The sequence below is a fragment of the Lissotriton vulgaris genome, chromosome 1_1 (genome assembly GCF_964263255.1).
Source record: "Lissotriton vulgaris chromosome 1_1, aLisVul1.2, whole genome shotgun sequence".
In the NCBI taxonomy this organism is placed as follows: domain Eukaryota; kingdom Metazoa; phylum Chordata; class Amphibia; order Caudata; family Salamandridae; genus Lissotriton; species Lissotriton vulgaris.
In genome coordinates this window covers 327,912,280-327,932,288 of record NC_141685.1, presented here as the reverse complement: position 1 = coordinate 327,932,288, position 20,009 = coordinate 327,912,280, and the positions used below count along the sequence as shown (strand labels likewise).

Below are 20,009 nucleotides of genomic sequence, written 5' to 3'. Positions count from 1 at the left end.
CACCAGTATATGTAGGATGCCTTGATTGGACTCCATGGGTGTCAGGACTTTGGATAGGTAGTTGGGTCGGTTTCACACGTCTGTTGGGATATAAGTGTAGAGTTATTGGACTGGGTACAGCAAAGGAGTGTGCTTACTGTACCCCTTTTTCTACACTACAGAGCGGGGCCTCATACTCCCGAGCGGTCGCCGGGTGAGGTGAGGTCTTCACCCACACAACGCTGGGTGAGTATCATCGTGAGGAAATGCCTCATGGTGATGAAGCTAGTACGCTTGTCTAAAATGCAGAATGCAATTTGTTCTTGCAAGTGTGGCGAATCGGTCTCTGTGTACATATGTGGTTGTGGGTGTAGAGTTGAGCGTTGTCTGACCAAATGTTTTCATGTCTCTTGATAGGAAGAAAACACTTTGATCTCCCTCCAGTGGACACCTAAGTATTGAAGTTCCTGGTAGATGAGTAACTTATGTATTGTGTTGTAGTACATCTTTCACTTCAATGTAAGTGCAGTAGCCATACTATGTTCAAAGGTCCTGAAGAAAGCCGGGGCAATTGCCCCTACGGCTGAAACATGTCGACCGCCCTGCACTGTGCCAGTAGGCAATTTTTCTAAGTGGCGCTTTTTTAACTCTTGGCACATGGACTTTTGTCAAAATTTTCCTCGAAGTCTGTGTAGCCATTTTTATCTATCACCATCACCTCAGCACTGCACTTTTTCACCAGCATCACACTAGGATGTTTATTTTGACTACATCACTGGTATCCATTCCAACACCGGCACTACAAGGTCGGACGGAATGTTCAGCAATCCCCACATGACGTAAAATCCACCAAAAAGGGTGGTCTGATGGGAATTGCGTAGGTTTTTGTTTAACAATTTCTGTTAAATGTGTTATTAATGATTATATGTTGACAACAACCTTCATCTACACTTGCACCATGTGTCGCCGCTGCGACTGGTATAACCACACATGATTTCCAGACCTGGTCTGCTCTTTTGTGTATTGTATGGTGAGTGAATGCCAGTGGCAGCGCAGGTACGCACGTATGAGGGGTGGGGGTGGTTCGAGAGGTACAGTAAGAGTCGAAGCTTCAGGGGCCGATGTGTCAACGCCCCCACCCCAATCCCGCGGGCTGCATAGTGCTGAGAGACGCCGGCAAAAGTGCCACCTTCGGGGCACACAGGAAGCAAAGTCTGTGGCCCTGTAGTTGGAGCGTGAAAGGACAACCTCTGAGTGAAGTGCACACTTCAGGTGGACGCCAGGCTCCTGGTGCCCGGGGAACTACGCAGCACCACACAGTTCAGGTGGGAGCAAGGGCCTCAGTGCCTAGGGCACTGCGGGGCACCACACACTTCAGGTGGGTGACAGGGCCCTTGTTCCCTGGTGCACTGCGCCGCAGCACACACTTAAGGTGGGCGACAGGGCCCTGGTGCCGGGGCACTGCTCGGCAGCACACACTTCAGGTGGGTGCCAGGGTCCTGATGCCTGGGCACTGCACCGCAGCACACACTTCAGGTGGGCGACAGGGCCCTGGTGCCCGGCGTAGTGCACGTAATACATAGCCCTCCCCCCAGAGTTAGAGGGCAACAGAAAGTCTGGCAAAGAAACGTGGTACCGGAGAGCTTCTTTGGTTATAAACAACAAAAAGTTACACTAATGCAGTGCGAGGGTTCTGCCATGGGACCCCCGTCCCGGCCCCAGCTGCGGCCTCACTGTGCACAGACAGCCATGAGCTCAGGATCCTTAGCTCAAAACGCTGTAAACACCCAGCGGTCTGCCACAAACTCTTCCTCACGGTACTCCAGCGCCCAGGGGTGCTCAGAATATCAAGCACGCACACCCAACAGACAGTTCCTAGTAAGGGCCTCTTTCAGGCTAACACACGTGCACAGAGTAGGAGCAGTGACGGGGGCCGTCTGCCCTCTGCCCCGCGTCCTGTGTATCACTAACACAGAGTGAGGAGCAGGGCAGAGCTGAGCGCACGATCGTGTAACAAAACCCGGGCCGGTGCAAACGGCAGCACGGCCAGAGCCGGGTACCGCTTGGGTGACACTGCTTCTGGACATCAAACACCCAGCCCCTTCACAGTTCTCCGGGGAGCGGGGACGAGAATCTTGGGGACTCTTGTTCCACCCCCTAGGATGCGGAACAGTCGGTGCCCAGCACCAGTGGCTGTCCTTACCTCGAGAAGGCACCTACATTCTCGGGGCACCAGTGGCCTGCTCCTGAAGCACTAGTGCCATTGAAACCCGGCACGGAGAGCAGGAGTGACCGTCACTAATCCCCTCACCCCCCCCCCACACACCAACATGTCACACTCCTCAGTGAAGTGAGACTGGCAGTAACCTGACAGCAGCGCCTGTCCTTGACACGCCTCCCCCCAGGGGGCACAAACAGTCTCAGGCAATAGTGCTCCTGTCACCTGCACTGCGAGTGTGAGGACAGGTCACCGGGACAGACGATCTCCTGGCATTGGTGCTCTTTTCACACAATTTCCCTGTGATGCGGGACTGCCAATGTCCCTACACTTGGCCTGTCAAACATCCCCTCAGCTGCACTGATAGACTCTAGGCGCTAGCGCTCCTGTCAAACCTCCGCCTTCAGCGTCACCGATAGACTCTAGGCGCTAGCGCTCCTGTCTAACCTCCCCCTTGAGTGGCACTGGCAAACTCCGAACACTAATGCTCGTGTCACACTTTGTGGGCATGCGAGTCCTACATTTGCAGTTACTAGCGCCTTATCGCATTTCGCTTCGCAGCGGACCTGACAGTCTTGCATGTGCTAGCACTCTTGTCACACACCCCTTGGCTGGCATTTGTGGTTGATGGGTATTGCTTTCGTCACACCTCACCTAGGCTGATGGAGCCACAACTTTACAGCATTAGCGCCCCTGTCAAGCACACCCTACCGGCTGCGGACCGGGGCCCTTGCCCTGGTGACGCCTCCCCACTCGGACTAGCGGCCCAGCAGACTCCCGAAGAGTGCAGCAGATCTGTCTGAGAGAAGCGCCAGCCTCTCCCCGGCGGAGCCTCAAGCTGTCAGACTCTGGGCGCTGGAGAGGGAGGGAGGGAGGCTGCAGCATGCCGGGGGAAAGTTATGCGAGGACTTCCAAAGTTTGTCCTACCTGCTCCCGCGGGATGCAGGGCAGCGAGGTCCTCCGGTGGGACTTGGTGCCGCCGCCGGACATCTCAGCGGAGACCATGGAGCTGGAACTCCTCCTTCTCCGGAGCACTGGGGTCTCCGCCGTGTCCTCCCCAGGTCCAGCGCATAGGGCGGCTGCGGGGGGGGGGGGGGGCCCTGGTGGGGGCTGCAGTCGGCCCGCGGGTTCACTGGGAGTGAGAGGCCTCCCAAGTGCCCTTGTTGACCGGCCATTTCATTTTTTCCCAGGCAGTATTAAAAAAAACTTTCGGGTGAAGAGAGTCTGGTGGAAAGCAGTGCTCTCCGATGGGCTGCTAAGAACGCACCACAGAGCAAAACAAGAAAATACAAGCAGTGAGCGTGCACACTCCCGAACTTCCGGTTTCGGGATGTGCACGCTCACGGCTGTCGAGGGGCGGGACTTCCGTCTTTGCGAGAAGCCCGCGCCCACAGAGTGGATGGCCCAGAGGACCGGTGGCAGCAGAAGTCAGGAGTGGCGGCTGATGCGGTAAGTGGTGCTTGGGGGGCTTGGCACGTGTGTGTGTGTGTGTGTGTGTCTGCGCGCGTGTGTCTGCACGTGTGTGAGTGTGTCTGCGTGTGTGTGTGTGTGAGAGACTGCGCGTGCGTGTGTGTGTGTGCCTGCCTTCGGCCGGCCTGCATAAGCGCGTTCACAGACCCTGGTCGGCGTGTTCACAGCTCTAGCTCCCTTCAGAGCGAACTCCATGACAATAGGTCTCGGCAAAAAGGTGGGACAAAAAGCCGCCTTTGGCCAATTGCGTGCAAAATCCACAATTGAGCCCATGGCTCGGGCCTTTAACACTGAAGCAGTCTTTTAATGGCAGGTACAGCCCGCTACGGGGTGCTCTAAGGCTATAATAGACAATAGAAGCTAGGTCAAAAGACTACCTGGTCATTTATAGCTAAAACACATCCTTGATCGACTTTTGCATATAACAGTGTTCTGCACAATATTCATAATTCTAAATAAACTAAGGGAGAGGATCTTAATAGGGGAAAGCACACACAACCTTATATCTGCGTACCATGCTTCTGGACTAACATCCAGTTTATCAACGCAAATGTAATAAAAAACTATTTACCTCTGGATCCGTCCACACACTGGGGTTTCTGTGAAGGCAATACATGCTTATAGCTGCCAAACAGCCTGTGAAAAACAGAAGGGAAAGAGGCAATTCACATTTCTCGTAAAAACTTGTAAAGTCTTAAATACCATCAAAAGCCTCTGAAACAAAGTAGTAATACACCTTGACTTCATTTCACAGAATTGTACATGTAGTATTTCAAGTTGTTTTTATATAGCACATAGCTACCCGAACGCGCCTTCCAGCGCTTACTGCAACAACATTTCTGGAAAACCTACATGACCCTTATAGCAAGATCCCCTAATTCAGAAGTTTTCTGAAGACTTCTGATTGCTGACGTCTGAGGGGAGAAGGGAAGGAGTTCCAGAGATTGGGAACAAGATGTGCAAAGCTGCGGTTGCCACTTCTCACTCTTTTGTCTTTAGGCACTGACATGAGCCCTTGTCTGCTTGACTAAAGGGACCTCACTGGAACGTAGAAGGTAAGTTCCGGGTGATGATTGGTCTTTTTCCATGGAAGGGCCAATGTGCGATGCAGAGAGCCTTAAAAAGAATTCTCTTATGAACTGGAAGTCAGTGAATGGCTGCTAAGGCTAGTCTGGCTGATTGCTGCTTAGGTATTTTGTGAAGGACTCTGGCTGCTGTGTTCTGGACCCCTTGGACACTTTTTACCACGTATATTGGACTCCCTAACTAAAGGGAGTTCCCATAATCTAGAAGTGAGTTTATGAAACCCTGCACCACTATTCCCCTCGTGGACTGTGGTAGCATGTGTTAGAACTTTGTGAGGGATCTCAGAATGCCAAAACATGATCCCAACAGCTTTAGGCTTGCGTTTCCATCATCATTTTATCATATATCAAGAATCCTAGACTTTTTACAACTTGTGCAGGTTTAGATAATTCTCCAAGTTCCTCTGGCCATACCAGTTCCCTCCACCTTGCCATATAGTTTCCTATCACAAGAACCTCTGTTTTATCGCCATTGAGTTTCAGACTGCTTGCAGACGACATCCAGTCTGTAACATCCTTGAGGCATAAATTGAGTTGGGTGGAGGTTCAGTTGAAAGCAGGAGTGAGGGCCATGATGAATTGAGTGTCATCAGCATATTACACTAAGGTCAGTCCATGTGACCATACGATTTCAACTAGGGGGCATACGTACATATTAAAAAGTGTAGGGCTTAGAGATGAGCCGTGTGGCACTCCGCATTGTAAAGGATGGATGGTTGAAAAGAATGGGCCTTCACACACATGGAAACTTTTGTTTCCCATGAAGGCTTCCAGCCACTTGATGGCGTCTCCTGCTATTCCAGCTAACATCATCCTCTGGCTGAGGGTAGTGTGTGACAAAGTGTCGAAGGCCACGCTGAGGTCCAACATTATCATTGCAGCTGATCCATCTTAATCTAAAATGTAACGGAGTTGCTCAGTCGCTACCAGTAGTGCTGTCTCTGTGCTGGTCTCTGTGCTACAGTTCAATCTGAAGTTTGTCTGGGTGGGGTGGAGAATGCCGTGAGTTTCCAGGAAATTGGACAGGTGTTCATTGGCATGCTTTTCAATTAGTTTGCTTGCTTCTGGGAGCAAGGAGATGGGTCTGTAACTATCAGCCAAAAGGGGATTTGCTGTTGTGGCATCACACAACTCTTTTAAGTAACAGCAATGCTGGGCAATTTTTTCTTTATTTTAAAGAACTATTATAGAAAATGTTAGGTGGGTAACGTTAATAAAAATACATTTTAACTAGCAATTACATTCAGGAAGTAATTCTTGTAAAACCCGAAGGCATGCTTACTTTAGTTAATTTGGTTAAATCACAGTAGCTGCAAGACAGTGTAAAGGTAACATGGGTGAAGCTACTGACAATACATACTTTCTGGAAAACTTCAAGGTTCCTTTTCAGGAATGGAATAGGTCAAATTTCCCATGACACTGCTCCACACATTTATATTAACAGTGACATCTAAAGCAGGATTCTGGGAAATAGAATAATGCATATTGTAAAGAAATGCTTCTTTGTGTATGGCCACCCCATGTTTTTCGATTGATGCTGTCTGTTTTTCCACTCTGAGAGTACACTGAAGACTGCTAACCAGAACTCAGTGCCAGCGCCCTGACACTAAAGTGTATGTCGAATTGGCTATACTCAATTGGAAATAGCTAACTTACCTGTAAGTCACCAGCAAATAGTACCCTGGCACCTAGACCAAGACATTAGAGGGGTATCCCAGTGCTTGCAGCACTGATTGTGTCACTCTGGAGTTCCCCAATTAAAGAAGGTCCACCACTGCAGACTGGTATAGCAGTTGTGCACTACTAGCCTGACTACCTCTTACCCAGGACATCTGTGTAAGTCACCCCTCTTAGAGGCCAACTGAGCCCTAAAGGCAGGGTGCAACATATGGCACAGACAGGACATCTCCATTGCACGTTCTGACAGCAAAAAACATGTAAAACAACCACTTTTACTGTGGGAAGACTTAGTTGCCCAATTGGCGAGTACAGGGTTACAAGCTGACCCCTCAGCTGTGCTAACACCTGAACGTGAGACCAAAGTGGGCAATCAACGGTATCAAATGACTTGTTACATTAGACTCAACTTGTATCTCAAGTCAATATTAATTTAATGTGCTACAGTGAGCAGCTTTAGCAAATCTGCCCCTTCGTTGCCTTTAAAACTCCTGTGCCTTATTAGGCGCACATGGAGCCGGCTCCACGAGACAGCTTTCAACCCTCCTGGAGAGGCATGCCAACCACTCTAAGGAAGAAGAACAATAAGTGATTGCAGGCCAAGGAGGTGATGCATCCCTCCTGCAGGAAGCCACATGGGAGTTAGCCCCAAAAGGCAGGCTTCAAATGTGAAGCTGCCTTTTGAAGGGACGATGTGTTACACCATGATGTAGGGCTGCCCCACTGTTGATGTAGTGGAAATATATATTAACATAGATTTGAAACATCACCTTAATAAATCAATTCGTCCAATTTATTCATATTTATGGCATATTAGTGTTCATATTTAATGACAGCACAAATATCTGCATATTTATAAAATGGTCTCCAAAAGAAGAGAAAGAAGAGTGCTCAAAAAGGGTGCTCTAGTGAGGGTTGTAGAAAAATGAAACGCGATGTACAATATATACATCAAAACTGATAGTGACCTATCCAGCCACTTTAAAGGCTAAATATGCAAATAACATAGTATCCTAATGGCACAGTAAATCAATTGCTGTTGTCTGTACGTGAGAAACCAAAAAAGACTGTTGGCGTTTCGACCCCCGTAATGTGTGAAGGGAATTTTATCCTTTGAATGGGGTCTTAAACAGGACATGTGGACACACCCTTCAAATCACTTAGACGAATTTGGTGGTGGTATTCGGGAATGTGGGCCCATAGGCTCCCGAGTCATTAAGGCGAGCACAAAAGGGTCAAAGCGTGTTGATGGCGAGTCCTAGATGAGAATCGAATGTCAGGGTTAATCAAACATTGCCCAACTGAATGAATCCCAAAAACGGGTTGATATAAAAAATAAATACGAGTGGAACATTAGGTGTAGTCAATTATTCAGTTGTGGACTGTATCCTTATGCAATCTACACACAGCGGCAAGATTGCATAAGGATACAGTCCACGGTGGAATAATTGACTAAACCTAACGTTCGACTCGTATACATTTTTTATATCATAGCATTTTTTTATTAACCCTGACGTTCCACTCTCATCTAGGACTTACCATCAACACGCTTTGATTCTTTTGTGATTGCCTCCATGATCCAGGAGACTACGGGTCCACATTTCCGAATACCACCACTTTATCCGTCTAGGTGGTTTGAAGGGTGTCTCGACATGTTCTGATGAAGACCCCATTCTAAGGATAAGATTCCCTACACACATTACGGGGGATGAAACGTCAACAGTCTTTTAATGGTTACTTACATACAGACAACGGCAATTGATTTACTATGCCATTAGGATACTATGCTCTTTGCATATTTAGCCTTCGAAGTGGCTGGATAGGGCACTATCAGTTTTAGATGTATATAATGCACATCGCCTTTCCTTTTTCTACTATCCCTCACTAGCGCACAGTTTTTGAGCATTCTTCTTTCTCTTCCGTTAGAGCACCATTTTATAAATATGCAGATATTTGTGCTGTCATTGAATATGAGTACTAATATGCCATAAATTGATTTATTAAGGTGATGTTTCAATTCTATGTTAATATATATTTCCACTGTGACCTTTATTTTTGTACTGTATCATACCCAGGTCCGGTGGATGTTCGAGTTTCTCCATTGTTTTGTAACCCACTGTTGATGTGGACAGGCTGGCGCGGTTAGCAAATAGGGGAAACCAGTTGCCAAACCGGTTTCCCAGGGGCGTAGAGCCCTGAGGTAGCCATACCCAGGAGTGGGCTAGTAAGGTTTGTACACCAGGAGAGGGGTCTAGCCATCTTGGGAGTTTGCAGAATGGTGCATCCTGGGGTAGCCAAATGGCATATACCAGAGGAAGTGGTCACCAGGTGGGAGTGAGCCTGGTAGTGCATTGGCTACCAAGCTCAATCTGCTCTCACAGCACTTTCCGCGAGCATAAAGAGGGTACCCCTGGCACCCAGACTTCAGATCTCAACTTACTCGGAAGAAGGACTGCCATGCTGCATCAAAGGGCCAGCGACAAGAGTCTGCACTTACTAGGACTGCACCTGGTAGCTGGAGAAGAGAGTGACTGTGCCTGCCTTGATCTCCTCAAGAAGCCACCTCCAGAGCCCAGTCAAGCAAAAAGAACCCCATGGGGCAGCTGACTGGCCCCCTGCTTGCACCACAGGGCCACAAGAGCTGAAGAAGCCTGCTGGGGCAAGTTGGTAGCCCAAAGTCTTTGAGCCACTACCACCACCACCGTGCAGGACCTAGAACCAAGACTCTATGTACAGAGTTCCACCCAAGTTTGCTGAGCCCTGGAGTACTGTAGGAGAGTTGCTGGGACCCTCAGAGGGCAAGGTATAAACTCAGGAATGACGGAGCTGGCACTGCAACAACGGGTGACTGGTAGTCCAGTAGCAACTGGACTTTGCCCAGATGGTAAAGAACCTCGTGGGATGTCAACCCTGCAACCAGGACCCTCGCACCATCTTTGTGGAACAAAGAATCCCTCCAGAAACACACCCATCAACCAAGTAGCATCCACAGCATCCTTATAGCATCTTCAGCTTCCATCATACCGTGCATCAGGACCACTCTGTAGGAATCATGGCAACGCATATACATTGCCTGGAACTGTTTAAGGATTGCTTCTCCTTTGAAGGTATTTCTTCTTGAGGGCACTGCTGGTCCCCCTGACTAGTTCCCTGCTGGAGTTGGTCCCTCCAAGCACTTCTAACTGACCACATTGACACTTACCTAAGTTTTCTTTGAAAAAGGTATTAAGCGTCCAGTTTGTTGCGTTTGCCAAGTTTGTTCGTGGTCAAGTGAACTTGTAATGTAATGTAAATAAAACTTGTAGAGCGCACATAATGCCCGAGAGCATCTTGGCGCTATAGAAAAGCTGAGTCAGGTGTAGCAGGGGTGGAGATTACTGCTATAGATGTTAGCTGCGAAAAGCTTCTTATGCACAGATTTGTTATTGCTTGCAAAAGCTACATCTCCAGAAACCTCCGGTGGATCTTTTTCGTTCTCGCGCCTAAATTCTTATAAAAATACAACCTATATTTTTTTTATTGGTGTCGGATTTCTTCAGTGTCGTGTCGATTTCTTCTTCAGTTGTTTTGGTCCTGTTTAAAGGCTTAATACGTGTTCCTCTGTATAAGCCTTGCTGCTCAGTGCTACAGCCAAGATTGAGCTAAGGATTTACCAGACAAAACCCGAAGGGTTCTAAAAAGGTTGGTAAGTTTATCATACAGTGAGGTTGCACTAAGACCCCATATAATTCCCCCCCATTTCCCGACATTAGTGCCTAGCGGTGGAATCCAGAACTTGTGTTAGGCTGTATCACTCAGTTCTTGAAGTTAAGACGTCTGAGAATTTGCATAGTTGGACACCTAGAAAAGAAGTCCTTGTGCCCAAAAAGTATTTTCTGTGGACACTGTTGAACACCTAAGGGCTGTCTCAAAGAGTTCCGAAAACCTCCCACAGAGGAGTGGAGGAGTGTTTGAAAAATTTGGCAACGTTTTCTACATGTTCAAGTAAAGGAGGAAAATGTATCCACAGGTTATTGAACCAGTTCAGGAGCCACATTTCGATACAGGAGACATAGAGCACGACTTGGCAAATCTGTCCTCACACAAAAGGGATGATTTGAAGGAATTTTGTGCAGAGAAGAAAATCATCATGGGAGCCAAGAAACCTGCTTTTGATTAAGGCCTTGAGAGCCTGGGAGAAGGCTCACAGGATACCTCCACACCTGAGTAAGGAATTACCCCAAAGTAGTCAGGATGAAGAGGAGGTGGAGGACTATCGCAGTCTATTGAGTGGAGCCAGTGGGGCAGGCAGAAATCTATCCCCCTTGGAAGACCCAAGAGGGTCCCCAAGGCACACAGTCTGACTGCTATGAACACAGCAAGAGATCCATACTAGACAGTCCTGAACTTGGAGGAGGGGACCATAGCTCTGGTTGAGAGAAGTTTAGTCACCCACACTAGCCCCAGATTCTAACTGGGGATGGGAACTAGAGGCACGGGGCCTAGGGACTAGCAGCCTCTAATACGACATGTATACACAAATGGAGTTGTCCCTAGTTGGGATTCCTACAAGGTCCTACAGTGTCTCTATAGATGCAAATCCAGTGGGGGCACCTCACAAAAAGTGACGGACTAGCCTCACACACTGCCTGGTGTTCTGCTTCATCATAGGCCGTCCTCGCCCTTTAAAAACCTCGTTTGATAGAGGGCGGGCATACACCTGGAGACAGGAATGCACTTCTAAAGCTAAGTGGTAGCCCGTGAGTTAGTGAAAGGTGACCTAAAAACCATTACATTTGTCAACAAACTAATTTTATTAAAGGAGCAAATGCATGGTATTAAAAGAAGTGGGTGGTGACATGGGAACTTCTTGTCCCTTCACCGTTCTAGATGTGGTCAACATGTTTCTGCTAAGTGGTCTACGGAGGGTACACAGCATTCGTCAGGACCAAAAGGTTATCAAAAATGGGCTCTGCTTTTTTACACAAACCGTGTAAAAAAGAACTACCACTAAAGGACCGGGGTAGAGAGGATCAAACTCCCCGTGAAGTGTAGTACTGGTGCTAGAGTATCTGTAGGAAGAAGGAAACAAAAACCACATACATACCGAAAGTGTAAATATAATGGTAGCACAGTTGCTTTTCATACATCACCACACTTACAGTGCGCATTGTGGGATCTAAGTGCAACACGTGACATTCACACGTGTCATCACTAAAATTTGAGCGAAAAAACTTGTCCGCTTCTTACCCTGGATCACTATCCTACTTGCTCCATGGGAGGTTGAGGGTGGAATGGCCTACTGTGACATTCTGAAAAGGAGAGGTACATAGAATCATAGCCTGTGGTTATTAAAAACAGGTCCATGATTTTGCATAAAACACATAAATATATCCATTTAAAATATGCCTTCCTCATGGGGGAGAAGAAATGCATCAGGAAGTGTAAGCATACACTTTCACAATCATCCCAGACATGCATACTCTTACTGTCTTCTTCAGCGCTTCCAGCTGTCTCATCTACGGTCATCCGCTCCGCCTCCCCGCCGATGAATGATGGTGAGTGAGAAGCGGGTTTTTATACTAAAGCCAAGTGACTAGTCAGTAATTAACAGGTAATTGGTAATACCTGTCGCAGATCCGGTGTACAACCGGAGCGATGCCTGGTCGCCTGATATAGGGCGTACTGTATTGTCCCGGCTCCTCGTAGAGTGGGAGTGTCTGTTTTCCGCAGTTGGAGTAGCGCCCGCCTTTGGTTGCCTTCGAGCGCGAGATGCGTGTCTCTATTCGCACGCATGCACATTGGTTGTTTCATATAAGTGTGTGTGACGGCTGCTGAGAGTGCTGTACGCGCATGTGTGTTACTATACACTATACCTGGGGTAGCTAGAGGGCATTTGTGGTCCTGGAATGGGCAATGTGTTTTCCTTAATATGTGGTTGTTTTACACAAGAGCAGAGGGCTTGCTCTTTGTTATCATTAAGTTCTTCAGAGAGACATCAATACTACGTACGATTACAAAACCATTCTACTTTTTACGATGGTTACTCTGGTGTATCACAGGTGTTTATTTTTAGGACTATGCCACTGGCACGTATGTTGGGCGCCTCTACTATCTGGAAATACAATGAGTGTACGTGTCAGGTTATGATCTTTTATCGGATATGGCTGCAACTTTGCTTGATGACACTGTTGCCCAATGATGCATCAGTAATCAGGTCACTTCGTATGTTGTGGTCATGTTTTATAGGTTTACTTGGCTAGTTGCAACCATGGTATTTCATCGTTGAGTCCTGTATCCCATGTCCATAATCGGTACACCCAGCGTTGTTCCCTGATGTGCAGTTGTCCCTAGCTACGTTCCTTAGAATGAAATTGAAAAAGTGGCTGGCCTCATATGAGCGAGTTCTCAAGATGAGGAAGGGGAGTTAGTACCAGGAGTTGGTAGAGATAGGCTATTCACACTAGAGGAGGAGGTAGCTGAATCCTACAACCACATGAAGGCAGCCCTTGTCGAGCTTTTTGGGTTAACTCCTGAAGAGTATAGGCAGAAGCTTAGATCCCATCAGAAAGGTAACACACAAGGATGGGCAGACTTCGTTGACGCCTCAGTTAAGGCACTGGATGGGTGGATTAAAGGCAAGAAGGTGGATGCATATGAAGGGCTCTACAGTCTGTTGGTTAAGGAACACATTTTAACAAATTATCATTCAGAGAAGTTGCACCAGCATCTACTAGACTCTTAGCTCTTTAGCCCCAGGCAACTGCACAAGAGAGCTGATTGATGGGTAAGAACCAGGGTCACTAAAACGACCCTGGGTGGTGTCCAGAAAAAAGGTGGTAAGGCCCCCTCTTTTGAGAAAAGGGGGAGATAAAAAAAAAGATGGCTTTCTTAGGCCTGACTGGATACTATTGGAGATTTGTGAAGGGTTATGGTACCATACTGGCACCATTAACTGACTTAGGCTCCAAAAAGCATCCCAGAAAAGATATCTGGACTGAGCAGTGTCAAAAGGCTTTTGACACTCTCAAGGAACCACTGTCCTCAGCACCTGACTTGAAGACCCCTAACTACAGTAAAGAGTTTTGTCCAGACGTATGACTCTGAACATGAGATAGGTGCTGTGTTGTCACAGGTGAATGATTTGTGTGAAATTGTAGAGTACCCAATCAGCAATTTTACCAGGATTGAAACTTGTGACCTGTAGTTTACAGAAGGATCTCTGCAGCAAACAATTTTATCTACTGGGCTGACACTGATAGATCTGGGAACTGCTGCTTACACGCAGTGCTCTGCAGTAAGCACATTAACTGTCTGAGCTAGTTAGTGATTATTCAAATAGATCAGATTACAGATAGAGCTCTACATCAGCTGCATTAAATCCATGAGATGTATTATTAGTATTAAACCATGAAACTAGTCAGAAACAGTGGGGCAGGTGGCTTAACCTCACAAGCTATCTTAAAATGCAATCTCCATGTTACCAAAAAAAACAAGCCACAACAGCTTTATTATTGCACTGCACAATATTATAAATGAGCACATCTTCAAAAATAATATACAGAAGGCTTTAGGTTGACTGCCTCTGATATCAACCTTAAATCCAATTTGTAGGTTCCCAAAGTGAACATGTTCTATTTTAACATAGCTGTGTAACTTTACTGATGGCTCTGCGAGGTTTGAGACGTTTATTTTCTTAAGACATAGAATTGTTGTGTCGTGCCAGGCCCTGGAGGGTCTGTATCTTCTTTTAAAGGATAGCTCAGCTGTCTAAATGCACATCAAGTAAGTCACTGTTACGTCACGGACGATCAAAGAGAATAGAGTAATTGTACACTAATGCTCAAGTTCATTTTCTTCCTTGTAGATATATGCAGCATAATGGATAAACAACAACAGCTCACCTTCTGGATATGTCCGGCCATCGAAGAAGGTGATTGGCTTGCTGAGCTGTCGAGCGATCCCCGGTACCGGAGGATAGAGGCGGAGGCCTTCCTTGATGCACATTGTGGTGTAGGTCATCTTGCCAAGGTCATCCCTGAAAACAGCCAGGTGTTTATTATACACTACAACAAGCAACATATCCTCAAAACACAGAAACCAAATTCTACCCCAGCAAGCAAGCGCCTTTCTGAATGCCTAGAAATGTGGCTGACACCTGTTGCATCTCTAAGTATTCCTGATCTGGGGGAACATCATTTGAAAGTCACTATTTTCACAAAACAACACCTGGCCTTAACGAATGGATACTGTCTGGCACGTACAGCTCTTTGTCTGCAGGAACCACAGCTATACCACCTGGGCCAAACTTTTAAAGTCCCAAGATTTTGTTGTTGACGAAGGAGCACAAAAGAATCTCAAGGCCGGCTCCGTCACAATTCTAGGTTATCACAAGCGTCGCAGAGAAGGGACATTCCTTTTTGGGCTTCACTACACCTTTCATGCAATGAATGTGTAATGTAAATACGGTGCTCTTCTAAAGCGCTCCAATACCTTCGGTTCGAGTTCGCACTATATTAAAAAAGCAAAAAATATGTTTTTAGGCAGAGAGGAACCTGTCATCATGATCTATTTTTTTTACCAATTCTTTAAAATATGCATCCTGTGGGCTTTGGTTCTGCCCAAACGACTGTCACCTCATGATAATGGCTGTTTGGTGTCTGGGACTATTTTACATCTTAAAAACACACTGAATGATAACACCTTTCATTCTTTATCTCATGGATGGATTGTATACCGAAAGCAATCGTTTCTGTACTCCTTATGCTTATGGTTTCCGGCGTTGCAGTACTTTGCCGATTTCTTTCTTTTTGCGCGGATGTAGTAACCCCAAAGAGGCGCTGAAACCTGCTCATTTTTTGGCTTTCTTTTTGGTTTCGTCCTTTTCTTTTTTGTGCAAGTCTTTCTTTTACGTTCATTTTCTTTTCCCCTTTCTCATCTCCTTGAGTTTCTGGTGCTCGTCTAAATTTTGTTATCTTGTCGCTGTTCTCATTCTTTGTTGTGTTTAGTGTTTAGTGGGTTATTGTGAGTGGGTGATATTCCTTGGCACTTTGGTTCGATTGAGTTGCTATGAAAATGTGTTAACTGTGCGCTATTTGATGTGCTATTTGATTGTCCATACATTGATTGGAGGTAGGGTGACCAACTGGCATTGGTGCAAATTCAGGACGATGAGTGTAAAAATTCAGGACAAAGGGTCAACATTCAGGACACAAATTCAGGACAGGAGGTCAAAATTCAGGACAAAACTTCAGGACAATTGGATAAGTTTTACAGACACATCAGAGGTCGCGCAATAGTATATAAGTAAGCCCAGCCATATCCAAACATATTCAACCATTTGCAAACCTATCCATCATGTTTCCTTCCATCTATCCTTTCACTCATCCATCCTTTATCCATCCATCCACCCTAGCCATCTGTACACTCATCCATCCACTCTTCTACCCATCCATTCATTCATCCATCCAGCCATTTACCCTTTCACCCATCCAGCCATCCTTTCACTTACTCATCCATCCACCCATTCACCCTTTCAGTCATTCATCCTCCTCCCTTTCTCTCTCCATCGTCCCTTTCACTTAGCAGTCCTTCCTTCCATCCATCCTTGCACCCATCCATCTACTCATCCACTCATGAATCCATCCATTGACCCTATCACTCATCCATTTATCCCTTCACTCCTTCACTCATCTATTCATCCTTTAGTCCATCTACCATCCCTTTCACTCACTCATCCATCCTTACATCCACCCTTTCACTCATCTGTCCATCCATTCACCCTTGCACTTATCAATTCATCAATTCATCAATCCATCCATCATTTCACTCATCCATCCACCCACCCGCTCACTCATCCACCTTTTTACTCATCCATCCTTTCACTCATCCATCCACCGTTTTACCCATCCACCTACCCTTCCACCCATACATCCAGCTATTTAACCTTTCTCCCTCCCATCCTTCCACCACTCACTCAATCCACCCATCCTCTTTTATTATCCATCTATTCAATATTTATTCATCCATTCACCCTTTCATTAATTCATCCACCCATCCACCCATCCCTTCACTTACTCACTCGCCCACCTTTTCATATTAATTTTGAGCTAGCCTTTTTGAGCTGCAGGAGCCATTCCTGGACTGGGACAGAAGCCACTCAGGGCAGAGACAGGATCCACCACAGGTGGGGGGGAGAGGGGGGGGGCGAGGGACAAGAGCCATCACTGGGGGAGGGTGGGCAGGAGGGGGACCAGGATCCACCAGGGTGGGCACAGGGGTGGGCATGCGGTATTCTAGTATCATCTTTGTCTCTTCCAGGGTGGGGTAGGGCTCCTCACCCCCTCCTGGACAAGACAATGAGAAGTCAGTCTCTCTTTCCAAAGTGGTACTTTTACCAGCTCCCACTGTGATGTACAGTACCTAAAGGAGATAATCCAAGAGAACTGATTTAACCGATTGTCCTCCATACTTTGTTAATCAGTGTGGGTGCGATTGTGCCATTTCTTAATTTTATTACATTAAAGACTTCATGTTTGAAGAATCGAGGTTTGTTTACAATTTAGTGACAGTAATTAAGCTGTGTGCTGTGAAGAGAACCACTTGCTGCCTCGGTTGTAGGATGGTTGGGGCCCTGGGCAGAAAGGGAATGTCTCACACTAATTACAGAGACATGACCCATTCAGGGCTGTTTGCATCTGAATAGATGCCCCCTGCTCCTGAAGCTGCACCCCCTCCCTCTCAGTCACCTTAAAGCACCTCTTAACAGCTCATCAAGGGCTGGAGATGTCAGGGGTGGGGGCTGCAGCTTCCAGAGCAGGGGCATCTATTCAGATGCAAACAGCCCTGAATGCGTCATGTCACGTCAAGAAGGGAGGTGAGTGGAAGCTGTGCCGGCTAGGGAGGTGCGACCGGTGCCTGGTTAAAATTACGGACAAATGGCGTCCGTTAAAGAATCCTTCACGGACAACGGACAGATGGCCGAAATTACGGACTGTCCGTGAAATTTACGGACGGTTGGTCACCCTAATTGGAGGCGTCATTCGCTGTCTTTTTGATTTGACCAAGAGTTGCACAGTTTTTAACAAGCTTGCCCAGGCGTTCCCATAGTCTATGTTTTGTGCTTCTCCTTGATTAACTCTAGATTCTCCATGTGTACAATTGGACGGGTTATTTGTCCCTTGTGTCCCCTCCACTGCCGGGTCAGCATTGTTTACCTTCGGCGCTTCTAGTTTTGAACTAGACAGGGTTTCGTTCCTGCGCTTGTCCTGCCGGTATGTTTCAAGGAGAGCCACCCACTCATCCTTGTCAAGATATGAGGACTGATCGAATTTATAAAATGCCAGGAAAAGCAGCCTTTTGTGGCAGGGGATAAATGTAAATCTCAGCAAGTGAAAATAACAAACAAGAAGTCGTCCACTTCATTTAGCTGCCATCGCCTGCACTACCATCTACGTTTTCATCTGTGCTAAAGAACAGAGTCTACACAGAGTTAACGCACAAATCACAGCATCTTCCCATGCCCACTGCAGTCCAAGGGGTGCTGGTTGAACATTAAAACCACTAATTCTCTTACAAACCGATTTAAATAGTAGCCCAAGAAGAACCAACAGCATGTTGCAGGTTTTAGTTTCCCAGCTATGCAATGCCATGTGATGCTCTTACTGTTTTTTTCTGCTTTGCTGTGTGGCACCTTGAAATTTAGGCGGCTTGTGATGTGGGTGAAAAGTCACTTTCAGAAATAAGGGAGGAAGAAGCCCCATCATGCCTCAAACTGTAGTTCCTGATGTAGAGAAGAAAATTATTCTGAAACTACGTTGAATCAAAATACTTTACCCGGATGTGTGAATATTTTTACCATGGGTGTCTGCAATGTAAGCAGCACTTACAAGGTAAGGTCTTAATCAATTAACAAGAGAGCAACTTTAAAATACTGTTTTATATAAAAGATATGTTCCAATTGTACTATTTATGTAACATCATTCGCAACAGGGTCTCGTCCAGCACAAAGGGGAAGAAATGGAGATAAAAGCAAAAGCATACAAACGCATACACATGCACAATTGAACACATCGGTTTAGAAATTTTTTTAGGCATCGGCTAGACTTAGCTCTCGGGTAAACTGCAGACGCGGTCTCGAAGAGACATGTTGTTTACAATTCATGTGTCATGGCTTGTATTTGTACACACCAGGCAGTGACTTTTTTTGTGTGGGGCAGTGGGGTGCCCAGAACTAAGCACTTCAATGCTTGCCTTCTCCAATGCCCACTCGGCAATGTATGTTCATGTTTCTACAGAGGGTCGTGTTTACTTGTTGGCAATGAACAACTGCTGGCAATAGCGATGGGTCACATGCTTTTTATTTCCCTTTCACCGTGTACACCGTGCATAAGAATCACACGTGGGTTACTACAGAACATACAGCCAAGCCTGGACTAATCTGAAAAGAGAGACTCATTTCTTTATTTTCTACAGGTAGTGCAGCCTCGGGATAACTCAGTGGGTGAATACAGCTGTTGCTGAAATCTGCATGCAACCTATAAGACATAGCTTTGAATATGGCAGGCATGTAAGTATTTTCTAGGTCAATACTCCAAGGAAAGGGGCGTGGTCAACCACCAACGAAGATGGCCGCTTCTTATAGCGGCTCCAACACCCGACTCTACAATCCCCTATAATACACTCCTTTATCCGTCCCCTAGCCACAATCTGCTGTCATCCTGTTGATTGCTGACCTGAGAGGTATCCAGTGATCACACCAAATCAGCACTGTGATGCATCTGTGGGGTTAACGCAGTTGAGGCCTGGGCAGTGAGGATAAGCCCAGGCCTCAAGTTTGACCTACGACACTGCAGACCCACTGGACAGGGTCGGATTGGGATCACAATTTGGCCCGGGCACTGACGAAAAAAGTGGCCCACATTCATGAGGCGTGGCCCATATTTAAGGGGCGTGGCCCACATTCAAGGGGCGTGCCCTTTCATGAAACACCATTTGCCCAGACAAGGAATGAAAGTGGGAGAATACTGTTCTTGCGTAGGACACAGGGCCAAGAAGACAATGGCCTATATGCTGAGCAACTAAAAAAAACATTAAGGCTCCTTTCTGTCACAAAATTATTCGAGCCCTCCAGTGCAGGAGCACCAGAAAAGCAGCAAAGCCCCTGCTATTACTAACCTACTTAGCCCTCCCCAGCCCTTCAGCTTAGGAGCACATGAACAGAGGTAAGGCCCCTGCAATTAGTAAATTAATCAGCCCTCCAGGCCTCAGGGCAATGTCCTGGCAGGGGAGCACAAAACACAGCTGCTGGGTCATCCAAGGTAGCCAAGTAGCCAGGAGGAGGCCGAGGTGAAGATGGTGCCTGAGTTCCAAACATCACCTGGCCCATACAGGGAGACCCATTCTTCCTCGCCCACTATGCCCTGAATGGGAAGGGCTGTGGGCGAGGTGTTTAGAGTAACACTGTTTCTGGGCTACGTGGGCCCCAGGGGGGCCGAGGTGAAAATGGCTCAAATGCCTGAGCAGCACCTGGCCCCCAGGGAGGCCGATTCTTGCCAGCAATCACCCCTCCACAGCCCGGCCTCAGCGTGATTGCAGGCAGG

General features: G+C 47.0%; 1 protein-coding gene across 1 annotated transcript in view; it reads right to left on the bottom strand.

The window, feature by feature from the left end:
- Window positions 1-20,009, bottom strand: part of LOC147747125 (cytochrome P450 4B1-like) — a 353,249-nt gene that overhangs the window by 53,879 nt on the left and 279,361 nt on the right. Inside the window, exons 9-10 of the mRNA XM_086952384.1 lie at window positions 14,313-14,446; window positions 4,239-4,303 (exon numbers count right to left, since the gene is read on the bottom strand). Of these exons, the coding sequence (XP_086808510.1) occupies window positions 4,239-4,303; window positions 14,313-14,446 (199 nt within the window). The remainder of the gene's footprint in view (window positions 1-4,238; window positions 4,304-14,312; window positions 14,447-20,009) is intronic.